The sequence below is a fragment of the Rhamphochromis sp. 'chilingali' genome (assembly GCF_963969265.1).
Source record: "Rhamphochromis sp. 'chilingali' genome assembly, chromosome: 9".
In the NCBI taxonomy this organism is placed as follows: Eukaryota; Metazoa; Chordata; class Actinopteri; order Cichliformes; family Cichlidae; genus Rhamphochromis; species Rhamphochromis sp. 'chilingali'.
Genome location: NC_137936.1, coordinates 405,945 through 431,547, shown reverse-complemented (window position 1 = coordinate 431,547; position 25,603 = coordinate 405,945). Strand labels below are relative to the sequence as shown.

The 25,603-nt window shown below is 43.3% G+C and overlaps 1 protein-coding gene across 1 annotated transcript; it reads left to right on the top strand.

The window, feature by feature from the left end:
* The first annotated feature begins 4,346 nt into the window (after positions 1-4,346).
* Positions 4,347-16,592, top strand: LOC308402209 (chitotriosidase-1-like). Its single transcript, XM_080890899.1, has 14 exons — positions 4,347-4,398; positions 4,680-4,768; positions 6,437-6,466; positions 6,588-6,792; positions 8,375-8,804; positions 9,081-9,245; positions 12,264-12,352; positions 12,442-12,607; positions 13,080-13,204; positions 13,353-13,476; positions 14,968-15,150; positions 15,323-15,439; positions 15,562-15,688; positions 15,721-16,592. Exons 2-14 carry the CDS (start codon positions 4,750-4,752, stop codon positions 15,984-15,986), a joined length of 2,046 nt encoding a protein of 681 aa, XP_080747025.1. The 5' UTR covers positions 4,347-4,398; positions 4,680-4,749; the 3' UTR covers positions 15,987-16,592.
* Positions 16,593-25,603: the final 9,011 nt, after the last annotated feature.

Sequence of the window (25,603 nt, the reverse complement as noted above, 5' to 3'; positions counted from 1 at the left end):
TATGGTCACTATAACCAACTGGAACAGAAACAATATTTGAGCAATGCTCAGGAACATTTGTGTATATATATGATCAATGCATGATGATGACCTATGACCTCCTGCATTGACCGTGACCTGGGTGGGAATGGTGACCAGCTGAGACAATTCAATTCAATTTTATTTATATAGTGCCAAATCACAACAAAAGTCACGTCAAGGTGCTTTATATTGTACAGTAGATACAGAGAAAATCACATGACCCCCTATGAGCAAGCACTTTGGCGAAAGTGGGAAGGAAAAACTCCCTTTTAACAGGAAGAAACCTCCAGCAGAACCAGGCTCAGGGAGGGGCGGGGCCATCTGCTGTGATTGGTTGGGGAGACAGAAGGAAGACAGGATAAAAGACATGCTGTGGAAGAGAGACAGAGGTTAATAACAGATATGATTCAATGCAGAGAGGTCTGTTAACACATAGTGAGTGAGAAAGGTGACTGGAAAGGAAAAACTCAATGCATCATGGGAATCCCCGGCAGCCTACGTCTATTGCAGCATAACTAAGGGAGGATTCAGGATCACCTGGTCCAGCCCTAACTATATGCTTCAGCTAAAAGGAAAGTTTGAAGCCTAATCTTAAAAGTAGAGATAGTGTCTGTCTCCCGAATCCAAACTGGAAGCTGGTTCCACAGAAGAGGGGCCTGAAAACTGAAGGCTCTGCCTCCCATTCTACTTTTAAATACTCTAGGAACAACAAGTAGGCCTGCAGAGCGAGAGCGAAGTGCTCTCATAGGGTGATATGGTACTACAAGGTCATTAAGATAAGACGGGGCCTGATTATTTAAGACCTTGTATGTGACGAGCAGGATTTTGAATTCTATATTTAACAGGAAGCCAAAACAGGAGAAATCTGCTCTCTCTTTCTAGTATGGTAAATGGACTGGTTCTTATATAACAGTTTTCTACTCTGTCTGAGCACTCAAAGTACTTTATGCAACTTGTTCATTCACCCATTCACTTTTACTAAGTTGTTAAGTGCTCCCTATCTAACATTCATACACATTCATACTCCGATGTATACATCGGAGAGAAACATGGGGTTAGTATCTTGCTCAAGGATATTTGGCATGCAGACTGGGATGGAACCACCAACCTTCCAATTAGTAGCTGACCTGCTCTACCACCTGAGCTACAGCCATCCCATTGTGGGTGATTTTAACATTAATGTAGATGCTAAGAATGACAGCCTCAACATGGCATTTAATCTGTTATTAGACTCAATTGGTTTCTCTCAAAATGTAAAAGAACCCACCCACCACTTTAATCACACTCTAGATCTTGTTTTAACATATGGCATAGAAACTGAACATTTAACAGTGTTTCCTGAAAACCCTCTCCTGTCTGATCATTTCCTGATAACATTTACATTTACAATAATTGATTACACAGCGGTGGAGAGTAGACTTTATCAAAGTAGATGTCTTTCTGAAAGCGCTGTAACTAAGTTTAAGAATATAATCCACCCACTGTTATCATCTTCAATGCCCTGTACCAACACAGAGCAGAGCAGCTATCTGAACGCTGCTCCAACAGAGGTCGATCATCTTGTTAATAATTTCACCTCCTCACTACGTACGACTCTGGATACTGTAGCTCCTGTGAAAACTAAGGTCTCTAATCAGAAGTACCTGACTCCGTGGTATAATTCTCAAACACGTACCCTAAAGCAGATGACTCGTAATCTGGAGAGGAAATGGCGTGTCACAAATTTAGAGGATCATCATTTAGCCTGGAGAAATAGTTTGCTGCTTTATAAGAAAGCCCTCTGCAAAGCCAGAACATCTTACTATTCATCACTGATTGAAGAAAATAAGAACAACCCCAGGTTTCTCTTCAGCTCTGTAGCCAGGCTGACAAACAGTCAGAGCTCTGTTGAGTGAACTATTCCTTTATCGTTCCTTCTCACTCCTAAACCATTCCTGGGTGAATCCAATGGATCCAATCTTAAATATTCACTCAAATTGAGATACAGGAGAAAAGTCATGCATTTCCTTGAAAACAAAACAAACCCAACACCAGCTGTTATAAATTGCTAATGCTACCCAGTGTGTTAAGGCCAATGTGTGACCAAACCTGCCAACTTAAATACAAGAGCAGTAATGAGTAATATCACACACCCCAGATTGTATTATCAGTTTTAAAATGGTAAATGGTAAATAGCCTGCATTTGTATAGCGCTTTTCTAGTCCCAAAGGACCCCAAAGCGCTTTACACTACATTCAGTCATCCACCCATTCACACACACATTCACACACAGGTGATGGCAGCTACATTGTAGCTACAGCCACCCTGGGGCGCACTGACAGAGGCGAGGCTGCCGGACACTGGCACCACCGGGCCCTCTGACCACCACCAGTAGGCAAACACGGGGTTAGTATCTTGCCCAAGGATATTTGGCATGCAGGAGGCAGCCTGAGATCAAACCACCGACCTTCTGATTAGTGGCTGACCTGCTCTGCCACCTGAGCTACAGTTTTAATTCATTTTTATAAAAAAAATTTATTTACGTAAAGGTGAGTGTTTGGCTATACTATATAGTTGAGTCGAATTGAATTCAAAACTACTAGCATTCATTCCCAGGTAAGCATGAATATCCACAGCAAACAAAGGAGAGGTGTAATTACACATTACAAACTCATTCAAAGTAGGTTTCTGAACAAGGATAGATTTGTACTAAAAATACAAGCTAAAATACAACTATATCCAGCTGTATATAAAGTAACTACATGCAGCCACGGTTAGCTATCCTTAACCTTTAAACAAGTTGTCTAAATATTAATTTTATAAATATTTGATGTGTAGCAGTAGTTGACTCTACATTGAGGTAATGTTCTTAGTAATGGTGATCACTGGGATCTACTTTTCACTGACATTCAGTGACCCTTCGCTTGTGGCACAACCTTAAAACCACCTGCGTATTATTGTATAGATCTGCTTTGTGAGACTAAGATGATGTTGATCAGATGATTGTCAGAATTTTTCACAACAGAACACAAACTGTAACAAGATGATCAGTGGTTTTAAAGTTGTGCAGACTTCAGGGCTTGTTTGATGTGGTCACATTTCTATCATCTCAATGTCAATGTCAAAGTGCAGGTGATAAGAGTTCAGACTGGATTCCCATCAGTCCCACCCCAACTCTTTGTAAGATCTTACAAATCCAGTTAAGAATTTGTGAATTAATAACAGTAAATTCTGCTAACTAATAATGAAATATGGTGTGATATAACATGGTAAATGGCCTGTATTTATATAGCGCTTTACTAGTCCCTAAGGACCCCAAAGCGCTTTACATATCCAGTCATCCACCCATTCACACACACATTCACACACTGGTGATGGCAGCTACATTGTAGCCACAGCCACCCTGGGGCGCACTGACAGAGGTGAGGCTGCCGGACACTGGCGCCAACGGGCCCTCTGACCACCACCAGTAGGCAACGGGTGAAGTGTCTCGCCCAAGGACACAACGACCGAGACTGTCCAAGCCGGGGCTCGAACCGGCAACCTTCCGATTACAAGGCGAACTCCCAACTCTTGAGCCACGATCATCCGATAACATGATAGATGTAGATTAGCATCTTGTTACTGTGCAGTGTTCTGCTGTGAAAGATTCAGTTCTGATAATCATCTGATCAGAATTGTTTTAGTGACAGACCTATAGATCACTAAGCAGATATTTTTAATGTTGTGCCTGATTAGTGACATACACAAGGAAAAACGTCAACACAAAGCAGATTCCAGTGATTGCATTCCATGCATAGTCCACTGCTGCTCAAACATTTAAGAAATTCATATTTAGGCTGCTTGCTTAAAGGTTAAGGATAGCTAACTGTACTGTATGTAGTTACTTTATATACAGCTGGATATAGCTGTATTTTGTGACTTTTAATATAAATCTATCCTTGTTTTAACTCTACTTTGAATTAATTTGTAATGTGTAACTACAGCTCTCATGTCTTTGCTGTGGATATTCATGCTCACCCGGAGATGAAAGCTAATAGTTTTGAATTCAATTCAAACAAAAGTTGCCTCAAGTCACTGTACTTCTACAATAATAGAGCAGTGTATTATTGTAGGGTTTGTTTGATGATCATTGGTAAATTCCAGTGACTAAGTAAAAGCTGATTACAGTTATCATTGCGATATCAGTTACTTATCTAATTGGGTCAAATTCTTAACTGGGCTTGGCAGGTCTTACTAGAAGGGGGTGGGGGTGGGGGATTATTAGGCACATCAGACTCCCACCACTCTGAGCTCTTATCAGCTGCACTTTGACACCTTCTATTAGTCATTAGGATGATATAAATCTGACCCACTCAAACAAGCTCTCAAATCTGCTTCAGTTCTTCTTGTCAAACGGTAATGAGATCATCATTGTTTTTGTCTGGTTTGGTTGCTTGTAGTGCATTTTATAGTAGCTACATGTAAGCCTAAAATTAAAGATAAATTAGTTATTAGGTTTTTTTATTATGTATGTTTTAATAATTAATTGTTACAAGTGCATCAAAGTTTAATCTAAGTTTTGTCCGTTTGTAAAACGCAGTCTGTAAAATTTTGCTCAAGTGAAGCTTAGCTAGTTAATTAGCAAAAAATGTTTCTGTGACAGCACTTAATGTCTGATTTTGTTACTTGTGTGCCAGTGAATGAAACTGATTCACTCATTTGGAAGTTCACTTCTACGAAAGGAAACCCGTGGAACCTGAAAGCAACATGGGGAAACTCCTCATAGGTAAATTTCATTAAATATTACATTCATTTATTCATCCATTTATACAATAGTTGTCCTTTGTTTATTTATTCAGAAGTAGAGCATAAGGAGAAGTTAGTAGTTTGAGAGGTACAGGTTAAATATGGTTTGGCTGAAACAAACCACATTTGACTATTTTATGTGCTGAACGGTTCGGAGTATGACCCCTGTTTGTAGTCCCAACATGAGCTGGTGGAAGGTGTCCTAGCTGAGGACTTCATTTTCCTGCTCAGGACAATAACATAAAGACTGAGGAGTGTGACTCGGAGCGCAGTATTCCAACAGTATCCTGTTATTAGACTGGAGGCAGCTGACAAGTATTACAAGATAAGTTTAGTTTGGGTCTGGTCAGCCATAACTGAACAAAATTGGGGGGGGGGGGGGTTCGGTGGCAGGCCCCCTGGGGTGGATGAGTTTCTCAAGGTGGGAAATTGAGACGCGTATTGGTCTGGCATTGGCAGTGGTTCATGTTTGTTGTGAGGCAGAGACAGATGGGCATGAAAGCGATGCTGTTCATTTTACTGGTCAGGCTACATTCCTATTCTCAACTCTGTCCGTGAGTAAAACTGCCTCAAAGAAAGAGTTAAAAATGTGACATAAATAGACTTCCTCCATTGGGTGTCTGACCTCAACCGTGGAGATAGGGTGTGGACCTTGGAGGCCTTTCGGGAGGGGCTCAGAGTAGAGTCCCTAGTCCCCCACTGTCATGAACTGGCTGTGTGGAGGCAGGTGAGGACCCAAACGCAAAACTCACGGAGACAAAAAGCTGAACTCAAAATCACTGCTTTATTGCAGGCTTCACAAAGAAACAGAACTAAACTGGGAATGCTAACTGAGGACCGAGGGAACACAGAAAAGCACGGAGGTTCGGGGAGGAGACGTTGACGACGCGAAACCGAACTGAGGGAGACATGCACATAAATACACAGAGGGTTAACGAGGGAAGTGGGAGCACACAGGAAACACAGCTGACACAGATAATCATAACAAGACACGGCAGGAGTAACACAACACTGACGGGAGACTGTCAAAGTAAAACAGGAAGTACACAGAGGTGCAGACAGGAGGAGAGAGAGAGACAGGAGAGCACAGGCATAGCAGGCTGGGGAAACATGGAATAAAACACAAGGAGGGGAGACGAGGGCTCACAGATACACAGGGGAAATCAAATAAGGAACAACTTAACAGAGCAACCCAGGACCCATGGCCTAAATAAAGAACAAAATACAAAAATACATGAAAACTAAGAATGCTGGGCCAACATGGCCCAGGATCATGACACCCACATGAAAATGAGCAAATTGAAGTTATTTAGGCGTCTGATTAGGATGCCTATTTGGTGTCTCCTAGGTGAGGTGTTGCAGGAATCTAGGCTTCAGGACAGACCCTGGGTATGCTGGAGAGATTAAATCTGTCAGCTCCCTTGACAAGCCTCGGTGTTCCCACACAGAGCTGGAGGAAGTGACAGGGAAGGGAGAGGTCCTGGCATCTCAGCTTGTACTGCTACTTAGACTGCTGCAACCTTGACACGATTAGGCAGCAGAAAAATGATGGATGGAGTTTGTGACATGATCTTCTGTATTCTATGTTGTCTCTAAGTTTTATAGTTTCTAGGTAACCTGATTTACTTTTTTTCCATCTCTTTCTCAGCTCTGGGCATTCTATTCATTCTACATAATGGTAAGTATTTCATTTCGTTGTTCTCGTGACAATGACAATAAAGTTTCTGATTTGTATTTAGTGATCGAGTCATCTCATCACCATGATGGTTACAGAGAAAACCGAATGTGTCTTCCTTCAGTTTCATCTAGTAAGCTGGTGTGTCATATGACCAACTGGGCCCAGTACAGACCAAGTGCTGGCAAATTCACTCCAGACAACATCGATCCCTTCCTGTGCACCCATGTCATCTACGCTCTGGCCACCATTAACAGCTTCAACCAGATCAGCCCCGTTGAGTGGAATGATCCACAGCTGTACAGCAGCCTCAACAGCCTCAAGAATGTGTGAGTTTGCTCAGTCATAGAGTCAGACTGGGCACCAATGTTAATTTAGACAACTACGACAGTCACAGTAAAGAGAAAGTAGACCCACTTTAAGAGATGGTTGATGTTACAGAAGAGATAGGCTGAGTTGGAGGCAGGTGAGTAATTGCAAATCAAAAGTATGGTTGTTTGGTTGGGTGAGGAGAAATAAGAAACCTCTTCTCTGTAAAACAAAAATGGAAGCATGACTTAGCTCAGCAAAACAGCATCTGAACAAACCACAACTTCTTGATCATTGTTCTCTGAACAGACAAGACCAAAGTGCAAATGTCTGGCCAAAATGCATGGCGCCACGTTTGACAAAAGCATTTTAGCGTATTAGTACAAAGACCAAGCTCAGCCATGCTTGACAGTTGGTATGAGGTAGAGGGGTGATAATCTGGGCTTGTTTTGCAGCCACAGATTCTGGTTACCTGGTCATTGTGTCAACCATGAACTCCACTATGTAGCATTATACAGTCAATTATGAAGCACGAAGGCAAGTCTACAACAGAATGGTTGAATGGTGCTCTATCAGCTTTTCAAAGATTAGACTTCAACCTGATTACAGTTCTGTGCCGGACCTTAACCTGTTGAACCCTGATGCCCCTGGTACTGGGAGCAGAGAGGGAACATTTGCTTTCATGGGCTGTGCCACCAGGTCTGTTGTTTAAATGTAGACATGTATGGTATCCACAGAAACGTTACAATCTCAGGTAAAACCTCACAAACCGTTTCTATGATCACCAATAACTGCTATTCAATACCTAAGAACTTTCCACTTTCATAGATGGTACCATTTGTACCAAATTGCAAAACACTAGATATATATTTAATTAAACCTCTGCAACATTGCTCTGTTTCATTTCAGTAGCATTGATCTTTCTGCAGGTAATGTCCATATTTTGATTCTTTTTGGTGAGACTTAATCAGTTCATTTAAGGTAAATGTACTGATTCTTCTGTGGTGCTTATCTACTCTCCCAGAGCGCTCAAAGCGCTTTTTGGGCATGTCATCTTCAAGCAGGAGCCTCAGAATAGCCCTGGAATTCAAAAGGTTAAGAAAGCTGTGCGTAAACACTCGCAACCTCAATGAATTCATGCAAAGTTGCAAAGAAATAGTGAATAAGAGCCAAAATTAGTTGTCAGGGTTCCTGGGTCGGTGACCCAGTATTTTCAGTTCACGTTCACTGTTTATCTTCTGCCTGTTCCACTTCCTGTTTTATTGTGTTAGCCTTGGTCCATGTGCATTATGTTCCGTCCTCTTCCCGTTTATCATTAGTTCATTATGTTCAGCTGTGTACTCACCAGGTTCTAATCTCTCATCACTCAGCCTGTGTATTTATGTCCCTCAGTTCAACCAGTCCAATGTCGTGTCATTGATGTTATTGTGATGTTGTCTCTCCGTCTGTATGTTCAGTTAGTCAGTCAGTGCTTCAGTCAGTCGTCCAGCCAGCCATTTTCTCCCTTTGTTCTGTTCATCCACTCCTTATAATAAATCGTCACCTACCTGCGAGTCCTGCGTTTGGGTTCCTTCTTCCTCGCCTCCACACAACGCCTGACAGAATGACACGACCCGTGCCACGAAGACACGTTTGGAACCCAGCGGACTCGGACCTCTACGAGCGGCAAGGAGGTAGCGCTCTCCTTGTGGGCGGAAAAGCTCAAGGAGAGACAGCGGCTCTTCGCGGAGCGAGAGCACGTCTTCGAGGGCACTCGCTTGGCTCTGGGCGGGCCTCGGAGACGCCGCGTTCCCCCACCTGCTGCCTCACCTGTACCGGAGCATTTGCCGTGGAGAGTGGCCGTTCCACGCCGCGCTTCGGCCACTCCCTCTCTCGCCACTCCGCTCCTCGCTCCCACACCCGCCGCCTCATCCGCCGGACCTCCACCATCGCCGCGGCACAACGGCTACGCCTCCCACCTCGGCTCAACGGAGGCTACCGCGCCAGAGGCTCTGCTGTTTTCCCCGGCCGCTTCCGCTTCCCAGAGAAAGCGGCGCACACGCCGCCATAGAACGGACTACTTTCAGCCACTCCCGATGGTGAGCTCCAGTGACTGTTTTTCGCACTCACCATCTGATTATTCACTTAAAACGCACAATAAACCCATCTCTCATTCATGGGATGTTTCCCTCCTGGAGGATTCTGTGGACTGGGAAGATTTGTTCTGCTCTGCTCCCCCAAAGACTGTAAATAGTGGTGGCAGAAAAATCAGAACAATCTCCAATAAACCTGCCAGTAACACACACACCGTCACTGTTTCCACACCCAGTATTCAGCCATTTCTCACCGGCACGGGGGCCCAGTCTACGCCCACACCAGTGCCAGCTCCCAGGAGGAGGGCAGCTGCGACCCGGTCTACCTCCACACCCGCTTCTGTTTCTCAGGTGGGGGTGACTGGTGTCCAGCCACCTTCCGTGCCCGTCCCAGCGCCCAGGTTGAGGGCAACCAGAACCCAGCTTGACCTCCCTGGAGGCTTGGAGGAGCTAACCGGTCCACCTGCTACTTCACCACTTCATCCACCTCCTGACCCAGCCTTTCACGCCCTCGCACTATCCCTAGTTAGATTAGCTGAACTGTCCCCTGCCCAGGCACCAGCCTTACGAGCCCAAGCCGTAATTTTATCTCCGTCACTAGCTCAATCTGTAGCTCAGTCTCCACCTGTCCTCCAGTCACCTGTAGCTCAGTCTCCACCTGTCCTCCAGTCACCTGTAGCTCAGTCTCCACCTGTCCTCCCGTCACCTGTAGCCCAGTCTCCACCTGTCCTCCAGTCACCTGTAGTCCAGTCTCCACCTGTCCTCCACTCTTCTGTAGTCCAGTCTGCCGCCCAGTGCCCTGTAGTCCAGTCGCCTCCTGTTTCCCAGTCACCTGTCCACCATCCCGTCCAGTTCCCGGACCTGCAGCCACAGCACCCAGAGCCAGCTGTGAGCCTTCCTGCTTCTCAGCCAGGGGTTTCCGCACCCGCTGGCCCGGCCGCTCCTCAGCCAGGGGTTTCCGCACCCGCTGGCCCGGCCGCTCCTCAGCCAGGGGCCTCCGCGCCTACTGGCCCTGCCTGTCTCCGGCCAGAGGCCTCCGCGCCTGCATCGCCTGGTCAGGCCTCTGCCTCAGCTGCACCCACGCCCGGCCCGGCCTCTGCCTCAGCTGCACCCACGCCCGGCCCGGCCTCTGCCTCAGAGCCTTCGTCTGCTGCAGCCTCAGAGCCTTCGTCTGCTGCGTCCTCAGAGCCTTCGTCCTCAGAGCCTTCGTCCTCAGAGCCTTCAGCCTCAGAGCCTTCAGCCTCAGTGCCTTCAGCCTCGCCTGGCCCAGCCTCGTTTGGGTCTGGAGCTAAACGGCCATTTTCTAGACCGCTGGCTAGGCCACTGGCCGGGCGCCATCACCGTCGTGGGCGGCCCACAGACCCTCTTCGCCTGAGTGGCCGCCGTCGCCTTCCGCACGGCCGGCCCCCGGACCGCCTTCGCCTGAGTGGCCGCCGTCGCCTTCCGCACGGCCGGCCCCCCGAACTGTGTCCACGTCGCCGCCGTCCCCTTCCGCACGGCCGGCCCCCCGAACTGTGTCCACGTCGCCGCCGTTGCCTTCCACGCGGTTGGCCCCCGGACCAGTGCTGTCGCCGTTGCCGTCCGCACGGTCGGCCCCCTGAACTGTCTCGTCTCGGCCACGGGCCGCGTGGACGCCCACCTGAACTGTCTCGTCTCGGCCACGGGCCACGGGGGCGCCCACCTGAACTGTCTCGTCTCGGCCACGGGCCACGGGGGCGCCCACCTGAACTGTCTCGTCTCGGCCACGGGCCACGGGGGCGCCCACCTGAACTGTCTTGGTGTGGACTCCGTCCCTCCGTCCTGGGCCCCCTCCGCCCACCCTGTTCTGGTTTTTTTTCTTTCTCTTTTGGCCGTCGGGTGCCGGCCTTTGGAGGGGGGGTACTGTCAGGGTTCCTGGGTCGGTGACCCAGTATTTTCAGTTCACATTCACTGTTTATCTTCTGCCTGTTCCACTTCCTGTTTTATTGTGTTAGCCTTGGTCCATGTGCATTATGTTCCGTCCTCTTCCCGTTTATCATTAGTTCATTATGTTCAGCTGTGTACTCACCAGGTTCTAATCTCTCATCACTCAGCCTGTGTATTTATGTCCCTCAGTTCAACCAGTCCAATGTCGTGTCATTGATGTTATTGTGATGTTGTCTCTCCGTCTGTATGTTCAGTTAGTCAGTCAGTGCTTCAGTCAGTCGTCCAGCCAGCCATTTTCTCCCTTTGTTCTGTTCATCCACTCCTTATAATAAATCGTCACCTACCTGCGAGTCCTGCGTTTGGGTTCCTTCTTCCTCGCCTCCACACAACGCCTGACATTAGTCCACAATAATGTGAGAGACTGATGACATCATGCAGTTATTGCTAAATCCTGGAGTGCACCTAGTTTTCACACACCACTTCTGCACTTTGGCTCAGATTTTTTGTGTTTTATATGATGATATGGTGTAATATGTGAAGTGTTGTTGTTAATCTCATGTTGTGTTCATCCAATTTTAACACCTGTTAAGAGAAATTTTTTTTATTATGTCCAAATATGTCAAACCTTAGAAGAAACAGAAGTGCATTTTTTTCACCATGACTGTATCTGTGATCTTTAATCCCATCCCAACATTTTTTCATTATTTAGAAATAATTAGGATGAAAGTAAATAACTTATAATAAACAAAGGAGTCTTTCCAGGATCTTAAACTACACATGAGCATGTTTTTGGATGAAGAACATCAAGCAAAGGTCAAACCAGTGACAAATTAGAACCCTCGACCCAGAAACATCAAGCCTCAGTGCCACTTTTTGACAGATTTTCTTTTCATTTGCATCAGTATCAGGTCAGTAGTTTGATTATGGCAAAAGTTAAGTTACAATCCGAGTTAGCTATTAAGTGGTGCTAAGATTTCAAAAGGATGGCAGAGAAAAAGTGTGCAACAAAAAGCTTGGATTACAGTAGGATCTATTTGTAGAAAGCAAGTAATTGAGCTGGACATACTGGCAATATGACAGAATGTGAGCATCAGTGTGTTAAAGCAGCATCTGTATTTATCAGGTATTTAACCACCAAATGGAGCAAAAACAGATTTTCCCATTCAATTTTATCTAAATGGAGCTACCACAATATTTATCATTATCATGGTGTACCATCTAAATGCATCAGAAAACCTCTATAATTATCACCCAGTCCTACTGCAACCAGCCAGGGCTTCCAACCTGCTTCTGCCCTTTTCGGTGGATTGTTCAGGATTCTGTTATGTGCAGAATCCTTTTTCAGATCTCATTAAAATGTTGAGCAAAAAATAAAATAAAATTATAGCTAAGAATATTATATATATATAACTGTATGACATAAGCCATTATTAATTCTCCAGGCAACCCATGGCTGTGAAATACACAGTCATCGGGAGTATAAATGGGGGTAAAGTGTTCTTGAATTATTTAAGGTCCTGTCTTTTCTCTGCCTCTCTATTACCAGCAACCCTGCTTTGAAGACTCTGCTGACTGTTGGAGGAACGGTCAATGGAGTCAGCCCGTGAGTTCCATCTACACCAGTTCTCATATTTTCGTATCTATTTCAAAAACCTTCCTTTATTACGGTTCTTTTTCCCTGCATTGCACCAGATTCATTGCTATGGTTGCCAGACCTGAGAGTCGTGCAGCCTTCATCAGTTCTGTTATCAGTTTCCTTCACACCCATAATTTTGATGGGCTAAACCTGGACTGGGAATATCCTGGACACAATGGCAGCCCAGTGGGGGACAAAGAGAAATTTACTCTACTGGTCACGGTAAACACAGCTCACATTGTCCTTAAATTTTCAATACAATACTAATGTATTATAATGGTGTATTATTTTTGTATTGTAATGTTTATCCTTCTTAAATGTTATTATATGTTATCTGTCATTAACTAGTGCATTGCAATTTTGTTACCAGAAAAGTCAGCCAATCCTGTTAAAATAGAGTCTATATACCTTTATGTAGGGCCCATATAGTAAACCTCACAAAGACATTAAATAAAATGTGGCCCAGGCCATACTGCATGTTTGTTTCTTTTAATGCAGTAGACTAGCACAGTGCGGACACATTAAAATCTATCAATACATGATCATATTACAGTATTTGGTCTGTTTGTGCTACTGATATACCTAATGGCATTAGATACGGTTTCTTGATTCAACTCCTCTGTTGTTAATGATGCCAGGGTGTGACCGATGAAACTAACTGGATCTAAGTTGCTTTAGTTTGGTGTGTCTATAGGAGCTGGCCAAAGCCTTTGAGGATGATGCAAAAGACAGCGGGAGGAGTCAGCTGCTGCTGTCGGCCAGTGTTGCTGGAATCCGTCAGACCATTGACAGAGCATACGAAGTTAACAAGATTGCACCGTAAGTTTAAGCATGTATGCGCATTTTCAACAAAGTAACACCAATCCATAAAGTAGGTGTCGTGTACTGAAATAGATATATCACTATTACTCATTTCAAATGACACAAAACCCCATTTTACATTTACTGTTCAATAAAAACCCAACAGACACTTTGACTTCATCAACATCATGACCTATGACTTCCACGGACACTGGGAGGCAGTAACTGGACACAACAGCCCTCTTTACAGTAGCTCTGCGGACCCTGGTTCACAAATTCATTACAATATAGTAAGAAACACACCAACACATCTACATCTTTCACTGTGTTCATGTGGATGAATAATAATGAATACTGATTTCATAATAACTGTAAAAAAAAAACATTTTTAAATGTGAAATTAAAAAAGGATTTTTCATACTGATGAGAAAAAACTGGAAACACTAAGTACAGTACTGCTGCACTTAGTGACCAGTACCAACATTTTGTAGTACTAGTGCTAGACAGTCTCACAGAAACACAAAGTAGCACAGTAATACACAACTGAATGGCAACATGTTTTTTTTTCACATTTGTCACACTTAACTGTTTCGGATTATGAGAACAAATGTTATAATTATACAAAGATAATCAGAGTAAATACAAGACATAGTTTTAAAATGATGATTTCATTCATTAAGAGAAAAAAGCTATCGAAACCTACCTGAAAAAAGTAACTGCTCTCTAAACCTAACACCTGATTGTGCAGCCAAAACTGCACTCCAGCATTTGCAGTAACTAGAAATGACTCTTTCACCTGGAGGCCCAGGTCAGCCTACTCTTTAAAGAATTGTTGTAATTCAGCCACATTTGTGGGTCATTTGGATTTAAGGCCTGACTTTGATTAGGCCACTAAAAACCTTTTGTTTGTTTGTTTGTTTTTTTCGTTTGCTTTCAGATAGATATGATTTGAATTACTGCGTCACAGTTCCTTTAATGGTATGTTCTAATCTCTTAGTAAAATATTGTGGTCGGTGCTACCGATTGCTGCACTGAAGTCCAACTAGAACTAAACTAGATTCGATTAATGATTAAGGAAAGAGGAATTCTGGAGCAAGCTGGATGAAGTGGTGGAGTATGCCCCCTCGGGGGAGAAAGTGGCGATTGGAGCAGACTTCAGTTGAAATGTAGGTGAAGGGGACAAGGTGATGAGTAGGTGTTGGGTAGGTATGATGTTAAGGAGAGAAATGTAGAAGGACAGATGGCAGTCAGTCTTGCAAAAAGGATGTAAATGGCTGTAGGGAACATGTATAACAAGAAGAGGGAGGAACATAAGGTGGCATATGAGTGGAGGAAGGTGTATAAAGGTGGACTGCATCTTATACAGAAGTTACAGAAAGAGATAGGACACTGCAAAGTGGTGTCCTATCTGCCTTAGCCAGGCAGAACTAGATAGCGTTGTATAAGATGACTTTGAGATGAAGAGGAAACAGGTGAAGGTAGTGCCAATGATTAAATTGTGGAAGTTGAAGAACAGAGTTCATAGAAGAGTGGTAAGGAAGAGACTGGGGACGTACAGATGCAGTGCTTGTGGAAACTGCTATGAAAGTGTTTCGTGGACAGAATCAAGAAAAAAAAAAAATATATATATATAAAATATATGTATGTCTTACAGCTTCTCTGTCTAACTGATCTCTAAAGGAGATTCAGAGAAACAGGTAAAGCTGGTAAAGAAGTAATAAATTCTGAAGAATTTGGTACAGATTTACAGTTGAAATGAAGTTTCCTTTCCTTTTTTGTAGAACTCCTCTGTATTCTATTGGATATCCCTGGGAGCACCATCTGGAAAGCTGCTGCTAGGTTTCCCTACTTATGGAAGAACCTACCGTCTTAGCAGTGGGGCAAATGGCCTGGGAGCACCAGCTAATGGCCCTGCAGACCCTGGACCCTACACTCAAACTGCTGGATTCTGGGCCTTCTATGAGGTACAAAAGGTTCTTAAAAAGCTCTGATTGGTATATGCTAAAAGTCATCTATTCCTCAAAATATCTATTATTACCCTTGACTAACATCTGTGGGCAATTATATACAGCTATAGAGTATCACTATCACAAATTCACTGTTATCTGATGTAGGTCTATGTGTCCCTCTTATCAGATCTGTGACTTCATTAATACTGCTAGTGTTGGGTGGATCTCTGAACAAGAGGTTCCATATGCCACCTATGGGAGTTCCTGGTTGGGCTATGATGACAAGCGCAGCTATTCTTCCAAGGTAAAGAATTTCTGTGCTAAAACAGGAAGCGCTATGCTTTTTATTCATTTTTGTTGTGCTCTATTGAATTGTACCTGTAATTATTCTAAGAGTTCTTGCTTCCTTATATTGCTGTCCTGTAGGTTCAATGGATGACTGCCAACAACCTGGGAGGCGCCCATGTGTGGACTCTGGATATGGATGACTTCAGTGGATACTTCTGCTCAGCTGGCACATATCCTCTTATCAACCACCTCAGAATGTTGATGGGTAATTACTGTAAATTAGCTTCACTAACTTAGATTTGATTTTAAAAAATCTCTTGCTGTGTGCAACTTATATTTTTTCATGTCTCATTGTGTTTACGCCAAAGCCCACCACCACTCCACGCCCTACCACCACTAGGGACCCAAGTGCTGACTTCTGCCGTGGCCGTCCTGATGGGTTATATGAAAACCCAGCTGACAAAACCACCTTCTTCCAGTGCTTCCAGGGAAACACCTACCTGCACCGCTGCCAGCCTGGCCTCATCTACTGGGACTCCTGCAAGTGCTGCAACTGGCCCTGAGCCACAGAAACATAAACTACAGAGCACAACATAATAAATGTTTAAGGCAATCGGTAATGTTTCAGTAAGATCTTTTCACAGCTCATGCTAAAACATCCTGGGTTTTAGCAGGAACAGAATATACGGTGGCGTGAGAAATTGTTCACTTCTTGATTTCTATTTGTTTTTTTGTATGTTTGTCACACTCAAATGTCTCAGATCGCTGAACAAATGTTCAAAATGTTCAACATTTTTAGGGTTGTTTATTATTATTAGGGGGAAAATACAAACGTACATGACCCTGTTTGAAAAAGTGATGCACCCCCCCTCGATTGCAGTTGCTGCTGCTAAATGGGTGGCCCAGTCAGTTATTAGGTTTAGGCAGCAATCAGTTTTTGTTGTTCACTTGGTTGGCTGTTGTAAAGGGGTTTCACTTGACCATGGAAATGATTCTGTGATCATCCACCTCTGTTATCTTCTGTGGAGGTCCAGGTCTTTTTGTGTTGCGCTTTCCTTCTTTCTCAGGATGTAACATTTTTCCAGGATGTATCATCAAGCTGTTTTTGCCACTTCTAATATTGTAGCAATTTGTCAGATGTATTTTTTTTTGTTTTAAGGATGGCTTGTTTCAGCTACATGTAGAGCTTCTTTTGTCTGTTTACAGAAAACCTTCCAAATGCAGACACCGCACCTTATATCAACTCCAGGACTTTATCTTCTTAACTAACTGATAAAGGCTATTTCATGGGCAGGTTTGGGCAATTCCTTCATTATGTCATTGAGTCAACTGTCCATTTACTTTTGGTATCAGACAAGCCCCAGATGCAGGCGATATAAAGATGCCTCTGTGAGAAATCAGTGCATAACAGCAGGCTGCAAGTTGCTAGCAGGCAGAGCATACATGCAACACCATAACGAAGTAGCTGCATAGTATACAGGAACATCCATGCCGAGTATGACATTGCCACTCCCAAAGTCAAAAAATGAGAGACAACCCCCAGGGTGCTTGACTTACGTATAAAGATAGACAATGGCTAACCAACTGAACATATTAGCGGTCGACAAGCAAAAGAAGATGGCTGTAGTGGTAGATGTAGCTAAGTCAAGTAATATCGCTATCAGGAAGGAGGAGCATGAGAAGCTTGAAAAATACCAAGTGCCTGGACGAAGGAGAGGACTGGCTATCCTTCTGTCAGGCAAACTACACTTTGAAAAACTATTTGAGATAAGTGATAAGGAGGGGCGATTTATTTTAGTAAGGGAAAATATTGAGGGGAATCCAGTCACGTTGCTAAATATATATAAGCAGTGTTGGGAAGGTTACTTTTAAAATGTATTCCATTACAGAATACAGAATACATGCCCCAAAATGTATTCTGTAACGTATTCCGTTACGTTACTCAATGACAGTAACGTATTCTGAATACTTTGGATTACTTAATATATTATCATGCTTTTTACAACAACGTGAATGTACTATTGCTGTGTGATTTATTACTATTACTGAAGGTCCGCGACTCCGAACTGTAGTAAAGGGACCTCTGACTAATACGGCGGGGTCCCTGTCGGCTCATAGCCGAAAAATAGCTTTACTTTGTTGTGTGGGTCAACTTTTCTTGCGAGAGACAGAGAGAGGCGTTGAAAGGCTGCTCCAACGGAACTTATTGTTTTCGGAGGAAAACACGAACACGGTGTACAGTCGAGTCTTAATAGCTTACTTACAGCTGGGCTCGTCAGGCACTCTTCTTGGCTGCAGTGGTTATTATTATATTTACATGCTTCCAGCTCCCGTTTTTCCTCGATGACAACTCGTACCTTTCCACTCCCCTTTTTCTCCCTCCTCGCGCTCACAGACCCATAACGTGTATGGCAGTCCATTCTCCCTGCAACACGGTTTACACTAAACATGATGCTACATTCTTTAGAGCTACAGGTGGCTGTAGCTCAGGTGGCAGAGCAGGTCAGCCACTAATCAGAAGGTCGGTGGTTCGATCCCAGGCTGCACCCTGGCTGCATGCCAAATATCCTTGGGCAAGATACTAACCCCGTGTTTGCCTACTGGTGGTGGTCAGAGGGCCCGGTGGCGCCTGTGTCCGGCAGCCTCGCCTCTGTCAGTGCGCCCCAGGGCAGCTGTGGCTACAATGTAGCTTGCTATCGCCAGTGTGTGAATGTGTGTGTGAATGGGTGAATGACTGAATGTAGTGTAAAGCGCTTTGGGGTCCTATGGACTAGAAAAGCGCTATACAAATGCAGGCCATTTACCAGGCCATGCTTGTAGCATTCTGCCTGTTAGCTTAGCACAACAACGAAAAGGCGCTCTCTCACCCAGGAAACACACAGTCGCAGAGAGAGAGAGAGAACGTCGCCCTGTAACCATGGCAACCGTAACGCTGCCGCCTGGAACAACAGAACGTAGCTGTCAAACAAAACCCAAACAGTCCTGACCCGCGACAAAATGAAACAGGAAAGTACCGCAGTGTAATCCATTTATTTCAACAAAGTAACTGTATTCTGAATACCACCTTTTTAAACGGTAACTGTAACGGAATACAGTTACTCATATTTTGTATTTTAAATACGTAACGGCGGTACATGTATTCCGTTACTCCCCAACACTGTATATAAGCCACCAGGAAGTGACATCAATTTCTTTAAGAACGTCATTGATATGATGCTATCAACGAGACCATAGGTCTTCTAATCTGTGGAGGAGATTTAAATATACATCTACAACCAAAATTAGACATTTGTAATGGAAAAGCACTGAATACAAAGCCATTAATTAAGAATATTAATACGTTATTTGAGGAGGTTGGTCTTGGAGAAACTTACATCCCTATCAAAGGGACTATACTTAATATTCCTCACCCCACTCATTAAACACAAGAATAGATTATTTTATAACACTCAGGAAAGACAAAGATAAAATATACACTTGTGAAATTGGGGCAATGGATTTAAGTGACCACGCACCTGACTGTTGATTTAAACCTGCAACCAAAATCCAACAATTGGAAACTAAATTCGAGCACACTCAGTGATCCTCAGTTTAAAGAACAGATTAAGAAAGAGATCCACCTTTACTTGGAAACTAACAACAATGGTTATTAGTTTCCCCTAGGACCCCTTAAATGCTGTCCTGAGAGGGAAAATCATAGCAATATCCTCTTATAAGAAAAAGATGAGAAATAGGAAATTAGAAAACTTACAAAATAAGTTAAAAGAATTAGAGAAAGTTCTTACCTAGTCTAACACATAATGACCAGACAGTCTTTATTCGAGAGTGCCTAATAGAAGATCATGTACAAATTATTAACCACATTTAAAAAAATAAAATAGAAGCAATGGTAATCAGTATCAATGCAGAAAAAGCATTGGATTCAGTGAACTGGAGCTTTTTTTTGTTTTTTTAAATATAGTCTTGTTTAGATTTGGCTTACATGAAATGATAATTAAGATAATACATTCACTATATGATAACCCCAGGGCTAGGATTAAAATTAATTGCTGTTTATCACACAGTATTATGATGATAAGAGGAATAAGGTAGGGCAGTGCATGTTCACCATTGTTATTTGTGTTATACTTGGAACCATCCATCCGCTTCTCCTTTTCAGGGTCGCGGGGGGCGCTGGAGCCTATCCCAGCTGTCATAGGGCGAGAGGCGGGGTACATCCTGGACAGGTCGCCAGTCTGTCACAGGGCCAACACACAGGGACAGACAACCATTCACACTCACATTCACTCGCACATTCACACCTAGTGGCAATTTGGATTTTCCAATTAACCTATCCCCACAAGTTGCATGTCTTTGGACGGTGGGAGGAAGCCGGAGTACCCGGAGGGAACCCACGCAAACACGGGGAGAACATGCAAACTCCACACAGAAAGACACCGGCCTGATGTTGGAATTGAACTCAGGACCTTCTTGCTGTGTGGCAACAGTGCGAACCACCGTGCCACCGTGCTGGAACCATACTTGGAACCATTTGCTCAATATTTAAGGCTAAACAAAGAAATAAAAGGTATTAATATCCATGAGAAGGTATATACCAGAGGATCTCACAGAATTATTAGAATGAAGTTACTTACCAATACAAAAGAAAAGGAAGATATGGAACTTAATCCCATATCTAAGTTTATTTTATAAGATTTGATTAAAATGAATATACTACCCAAATTATTATATTTACTTCAAACACTGCCAAAAGAAATAAGCCAGAAAAAAATTAATGATGGGGACAAAATTTTGTCCAGATACATAAAAGGCAAGGTAAAAGGCCCTGATTTAGATTTAAAACCTTACAATTGGCTAAATGAAAAGGGGGGTGGGGCCTTCCTTCTCTCAAGGACTATTATTGGGCAGCATGGCACACCAATTATATGTTGGTGTAATCACTCATAGGCTGTGTCCCAATTCAGGGTCTGCACGCTTGAAGTACGCACACTACGCGTACTATGTACGGTGCGTACTATAAGTACGAGAAGTGCGGAAGTGAGAGGCTTGTGAAATGGGACGGTATACGCTTCGTCGCGCTGTTCAGGTTGCCTAGCAACCATGATACTAACCGCGAGACACGTTACATATAGCATTGTTTGACAGAAATGAAGGAGAAAAATGTTTTGTTTGTTAAGGTTCACATATTGAGGAAGGAGAGTACAAACAACCAGGTCCAGAAGATCTTGGTCAAACAATTGATTTTAATGAATACACGCATGGGAAGACCAGTCTGTACGCAGGCAGGGATTGATCTTCAACTTAATCAAAGCATAAGCAGATATTTATACCATAAGGGTTTGAATTAATGACGCCCCTTCATACGTCACAGATACATTTCATACATAGGTCACATCAAAACCACAATGACTTTTAACACAGTTTAAAGGAACGTTGTCTTCTATCTTCATGGCCGGTACTTCCTGTCACTGCCGGATGCTCGCTTGTCATCTTGACACCTCAGCAGCAGTTCTGCGACAAACTGCTCTTTTTGCAACCCCAAGCAAAACATGATTAAACTTCCACCTATAAATGATTCTAACTAATGTGTGTGTGTGTATGTGTTGACCTTACATGCTCTCTCAATTCACCCGTTGCACTTCTGACTTTTCACCAGAACAGAGGCTCATCCTCACATGTAATCCTCAAAATAACCTGCACTTAGACTACTTTCAGTTTCAGTTCTGCAAAGCCTGCAACTTTCTGAAAGACACACACACTGTTTAAACATCTGAATGCAATATCAATACTGTAAATTATATTATAGTAATGATGATGATTATTTAACAATAGCAGTAAAATAATTTCCCTGCTCCACAGTTGGTCATTCATTTTTGTCATGACATCACTTTGATTAGTTGAGTATCTGAGGCTGAGACCACGGGACTGTAAAACATGATTGTTGGGCTTCATTTCTGTGCTGAACAGTCATTTAAGATTAGTTAGTAAATAACAATTAGCTAATGTTGTTCATGAGACTAAAGTCAACTCAATGTGGTAATGTAAATATAATATGGCCAATATAGTATTGTCAGATTATTATGATATATATATATACACACACATATATATATATACATACACACACACACACACACATATATATATATATGTGTGTGTGTGTGTGTGTGTGTGTATATATATATATGTGTGTGTATATATACATGTATACACTCAACAAAAATATAAACGCAACACCTTTGTTACTGCTCCCATTCCCCATGGGATGGACGTAGAGACCTAAAATTCATTCCAGATACACAATATAACCATCCCTCCCAAACAGTGGTCACAAATCAGTCCAAATGTGTGGTAGTGGGCACATCTGCTATATTGAGATAATCCATCCCACCTCACAGGTGTGCCACATCAGGATGCTGATCTGACATCATGAGTAGTGCACAGGTGTACCTCAGACTGCCCACAACAAAAGGCCACCCTGGAATGTGCAGTTTTGTCTCACAGCAAAATGCCACAGATGCCACAAGCAATGAGGGAGCGTGCAATTGGCATGCTGACAGCAGGAATGTCAACCAGATCTGTCGCCCATGCATTGAATGTTCATTTCTCAACCATAAGCCGTCTCCACAGGCGTTTCAGAGAATATGGCAGCACATCCAACCGGCCTCACAACCGCAGACCTCGTGTAACCACACCAGCCCAGGACCTCCACATCCAGCAGGTTCACCTCCAAGATCGTCTGAGACCAGCCACCCAGACAGCTGCTGGAACAATTGGTTTGCACAACCAAACAATTTCTGCACAAACTGTCAGAAACCGTCTCAGGGACGCTCAACTGCATGCCCGTCGTCCTCATCGGGGTCTTGACCTGACTCCAGCTCGTCGCCGTAACAGACTTGTGTGGGCAAATGCTCACATTCGATGGCGTCTGGCACGTTGGAGAGGTGTGCGCTTCACGGATGAATCATGGTTCACATTGTTCAGGGCCCAGTTCTTGCATGGCCAGCATACTCACCGGACATGTCACCCATTGAGCATGTTCGGGATGTGCTTGACCGGCGTATACGACAGCGTGTACCAGTTCCCACGAATATCCAACAACCTCGCACAGCCATTGAAGTGGAGTGGACCAACATTCCACAGGCCACAATTGACAATCTGATAGACTCCATGCGACGATGTGTTGCACTGCATGAGGCAAATGGTGGTCACACCAGATACTGACCGGTTCTGGGTCCCCAGACCCCCAATAGCGCAAAAAACTGCACATTCCAGGGTGGCCTTTTGTTGTGGGCAGTCTGAGGTACACCTGTGCACTACTCATGATGTCAGATCAGCATCCTGATGTGGCACACCTGTGAGGTGGGATGGATTATCTCAATATAGCAGATGTGCCCACTACCACACATTTGGACTGATTTGTGACCACTGTTTGGGAGGGATGGTTATATTGTGTATCTGGAATGAATTTTAGGTCTCTACGTCCATCCCATGGGGAATGGGAGCAGTAACAAAGGTGTTGCGTTTATATTTTTGTTGAGTGTATATATATATATTAGGGGTGCAACGATATTCGTATCGATATTGAACCGTTCGATACAGTGCTTTCGGTTCGGTATGCATATGTATCGAACAATACAATTTTTTTCAATTTTTTTTTTTTCAATTTTTTTTTTTTTTTTTTTTTTTTTTTGTGTCCCGTTTGGATCTATAGCCATCAGAATTGTTGTCTTGAGGCCAAGAAAGATGCCAAGAGGATTTATTTTAAGTGGATCATCATATTGGTCCATTTGATTGACCTTTATTATAATTATGAATTTATTTTATTTTCAGTTGCAAACGGGACAGACATGACTGTGGGATAGGACAGGGGGAAAGAATGAAAGAAAGAGGGGGAGAGAAAGAAAGAAAACCAAAGGGGAGAAAAAAAAGAACAATACAAAATTTGTAATTTATTTTATCAACTTTCCTTCTGACGATGCTGTCTGTGTTGAGCGCTCAGTGAATCTGCATTTGACTACTCCGCCTAGGCTCGAGAGTGCAGCCTAGGCGGAGTAGTCGAACGCAGATTCACTGAGCACTCAACACAGACAGGATGGTCAGAAGGAAGAGCGCAGGGCAAGCTAGCGAGACAGAAGTGGACCTCCCCACCCTCATTCAGATCTGGCGTTTGGAATTATTTTGGTTTTCATGTGACGTATGACCCTGAAGGTAAGCGAGTCATGGACTAAAGTAAAACAGTATGTTGGATATGCCATGCAATGCTCAATTACATGGGTGGGAGCTAGTGTGTTAGCGCAGTTAGCTCATTAACGTGTTGGCCGTCTAGCCCCTCTGTATAGGGTAGCTCGTTAACGGAGATTTGCCGTGTTGTGGCGTTAAGGTTATTTCAACGAGATTAACCTGAAAGCACTAGTGGGAACACAACGAATATGACTGCACATTTACACCGACATCATCCTAGTGCAAAGACAAAAACAACAAGCATGCATGCTACAAACTTTAGCCGAGTCATTTAGACAGCTGTTAGCACAGGATTCTCCTTATGGAGACCTGATATGTTTAATATGCTGCTGAGAATATAGCCCAGAAGAAGCGGATAGTATAGCTTTTATTTTGGAAAGAGACATTTCTCTGTAATAAACTCTCTTTTCCAAAGATGAGTGATTCCTCAATCAGATACAGGGCTCGCAATATCGCTAGCCCGACGTCCCGGGGCTATCTCTCCCCTGCCTGTCGGGCTATTGTAGGAAGGAAAAATATATGTCAATGCTTTTGCATTCTTTCAGAAATGTAGCTGGGTAATTATGTCATTGGGTGAGCCACTGTCAATATGTGACATATTGAAATCGTGTTTGAATTTGCGCTTGTTTTTTTGCTTTCACTTTGCAATCGCGCGAACTGTGTATAGAGAGCGACAGCACTGATCTGTGAGTGATGATAATTTGTGCACCAATTCCTCTGACATCGTCTTATTAATTGTTAGCTTACTATGCAAACATGACAAGTGAAATCTCCCGCAGCTTAAACATGTGAGAGGTTGATCGCGCAGAGAATCGCTGAGCTTATGTGAGTGCGGCAGGATATATATTTCACTACTACTACTACTAATATGACGAGCTAAAAAACAACACGCACAAAAAATATTGAACCGTGACACCAAAGTATCGAACCGAACCGAACCGTGAATTTTGTGTATCGTTGCACCCCTAATATATATTAGGGGTGAATTTTGTATTAGGGGTGCAATGATACACAAAATTCACGGTTCGGTTCGATACTTTGGTGTCACGGTTCGATATTTTTTCGATACAAAAAAAATGTTCATGCCTTTTTAATTTGTCATTTATTAAAATTATAAATATATATTTTAACACAAAAGTACAGTTTTTAAATTTAACCCTAACCCTTGTGCGTGTTGTTTTTTAGCTCGTCATATTGCAGCCACAGAAATTCTTTTGTCCATGAAACCATAAAGCTGCACTTTCTTTTTGCCTTATAGTCTGATTTGTCATAACTTCTCCATTTTGTGGTAAGCTTTTCTTTGGCTGTCACTTCTTCACCCTGACCTGTCTTATTTGGCTCAGCAGAACTAAAATATATATCTGTCTGTGAAGGTTCTCAATCATCCAGGTCATCGTAGTCAAATATATATCCTGCCGCACTCACATAAGCTCAGCGATTCTCTGCGCGATCAACCTCTCACATGTTTAAGCTGCGGGAGATTTCACTTGTCATGTTTGCATAGTAAGCTAACAATTAATAAGACGATGTCAGAGGAATTGGTGCACAAATTATCATCACTCACAGATCAGTGCTGTCGCTCTCTATACACAGTTTGCGCGATTGCAAAGTGAAAGCAAAAAAACAAGCGCAAATTCAAACACGATTTCAATATGTCACATATTGACAGTGGCTCACCCAATGACATAATTACCCAGCTACATTTCTGAAAGAATGCAAAAGCATTGACATATATTTTTCCTTCCTACAATAGCCCGACAGGCAGGGGAGAGATAGCCCCGGGACGTCGGGCTAGCGATATTGCGAGCTCTGTATCTGATTGAGGAATCACTCATCTTTGGAAAAGAGAGTTTATTACAGAGAAATGTCTCTTTCCAAAATAAAAGCTATACTATCCGCTTCTTCTGGGCTATATTCTCAGCAGCATATTAAACAT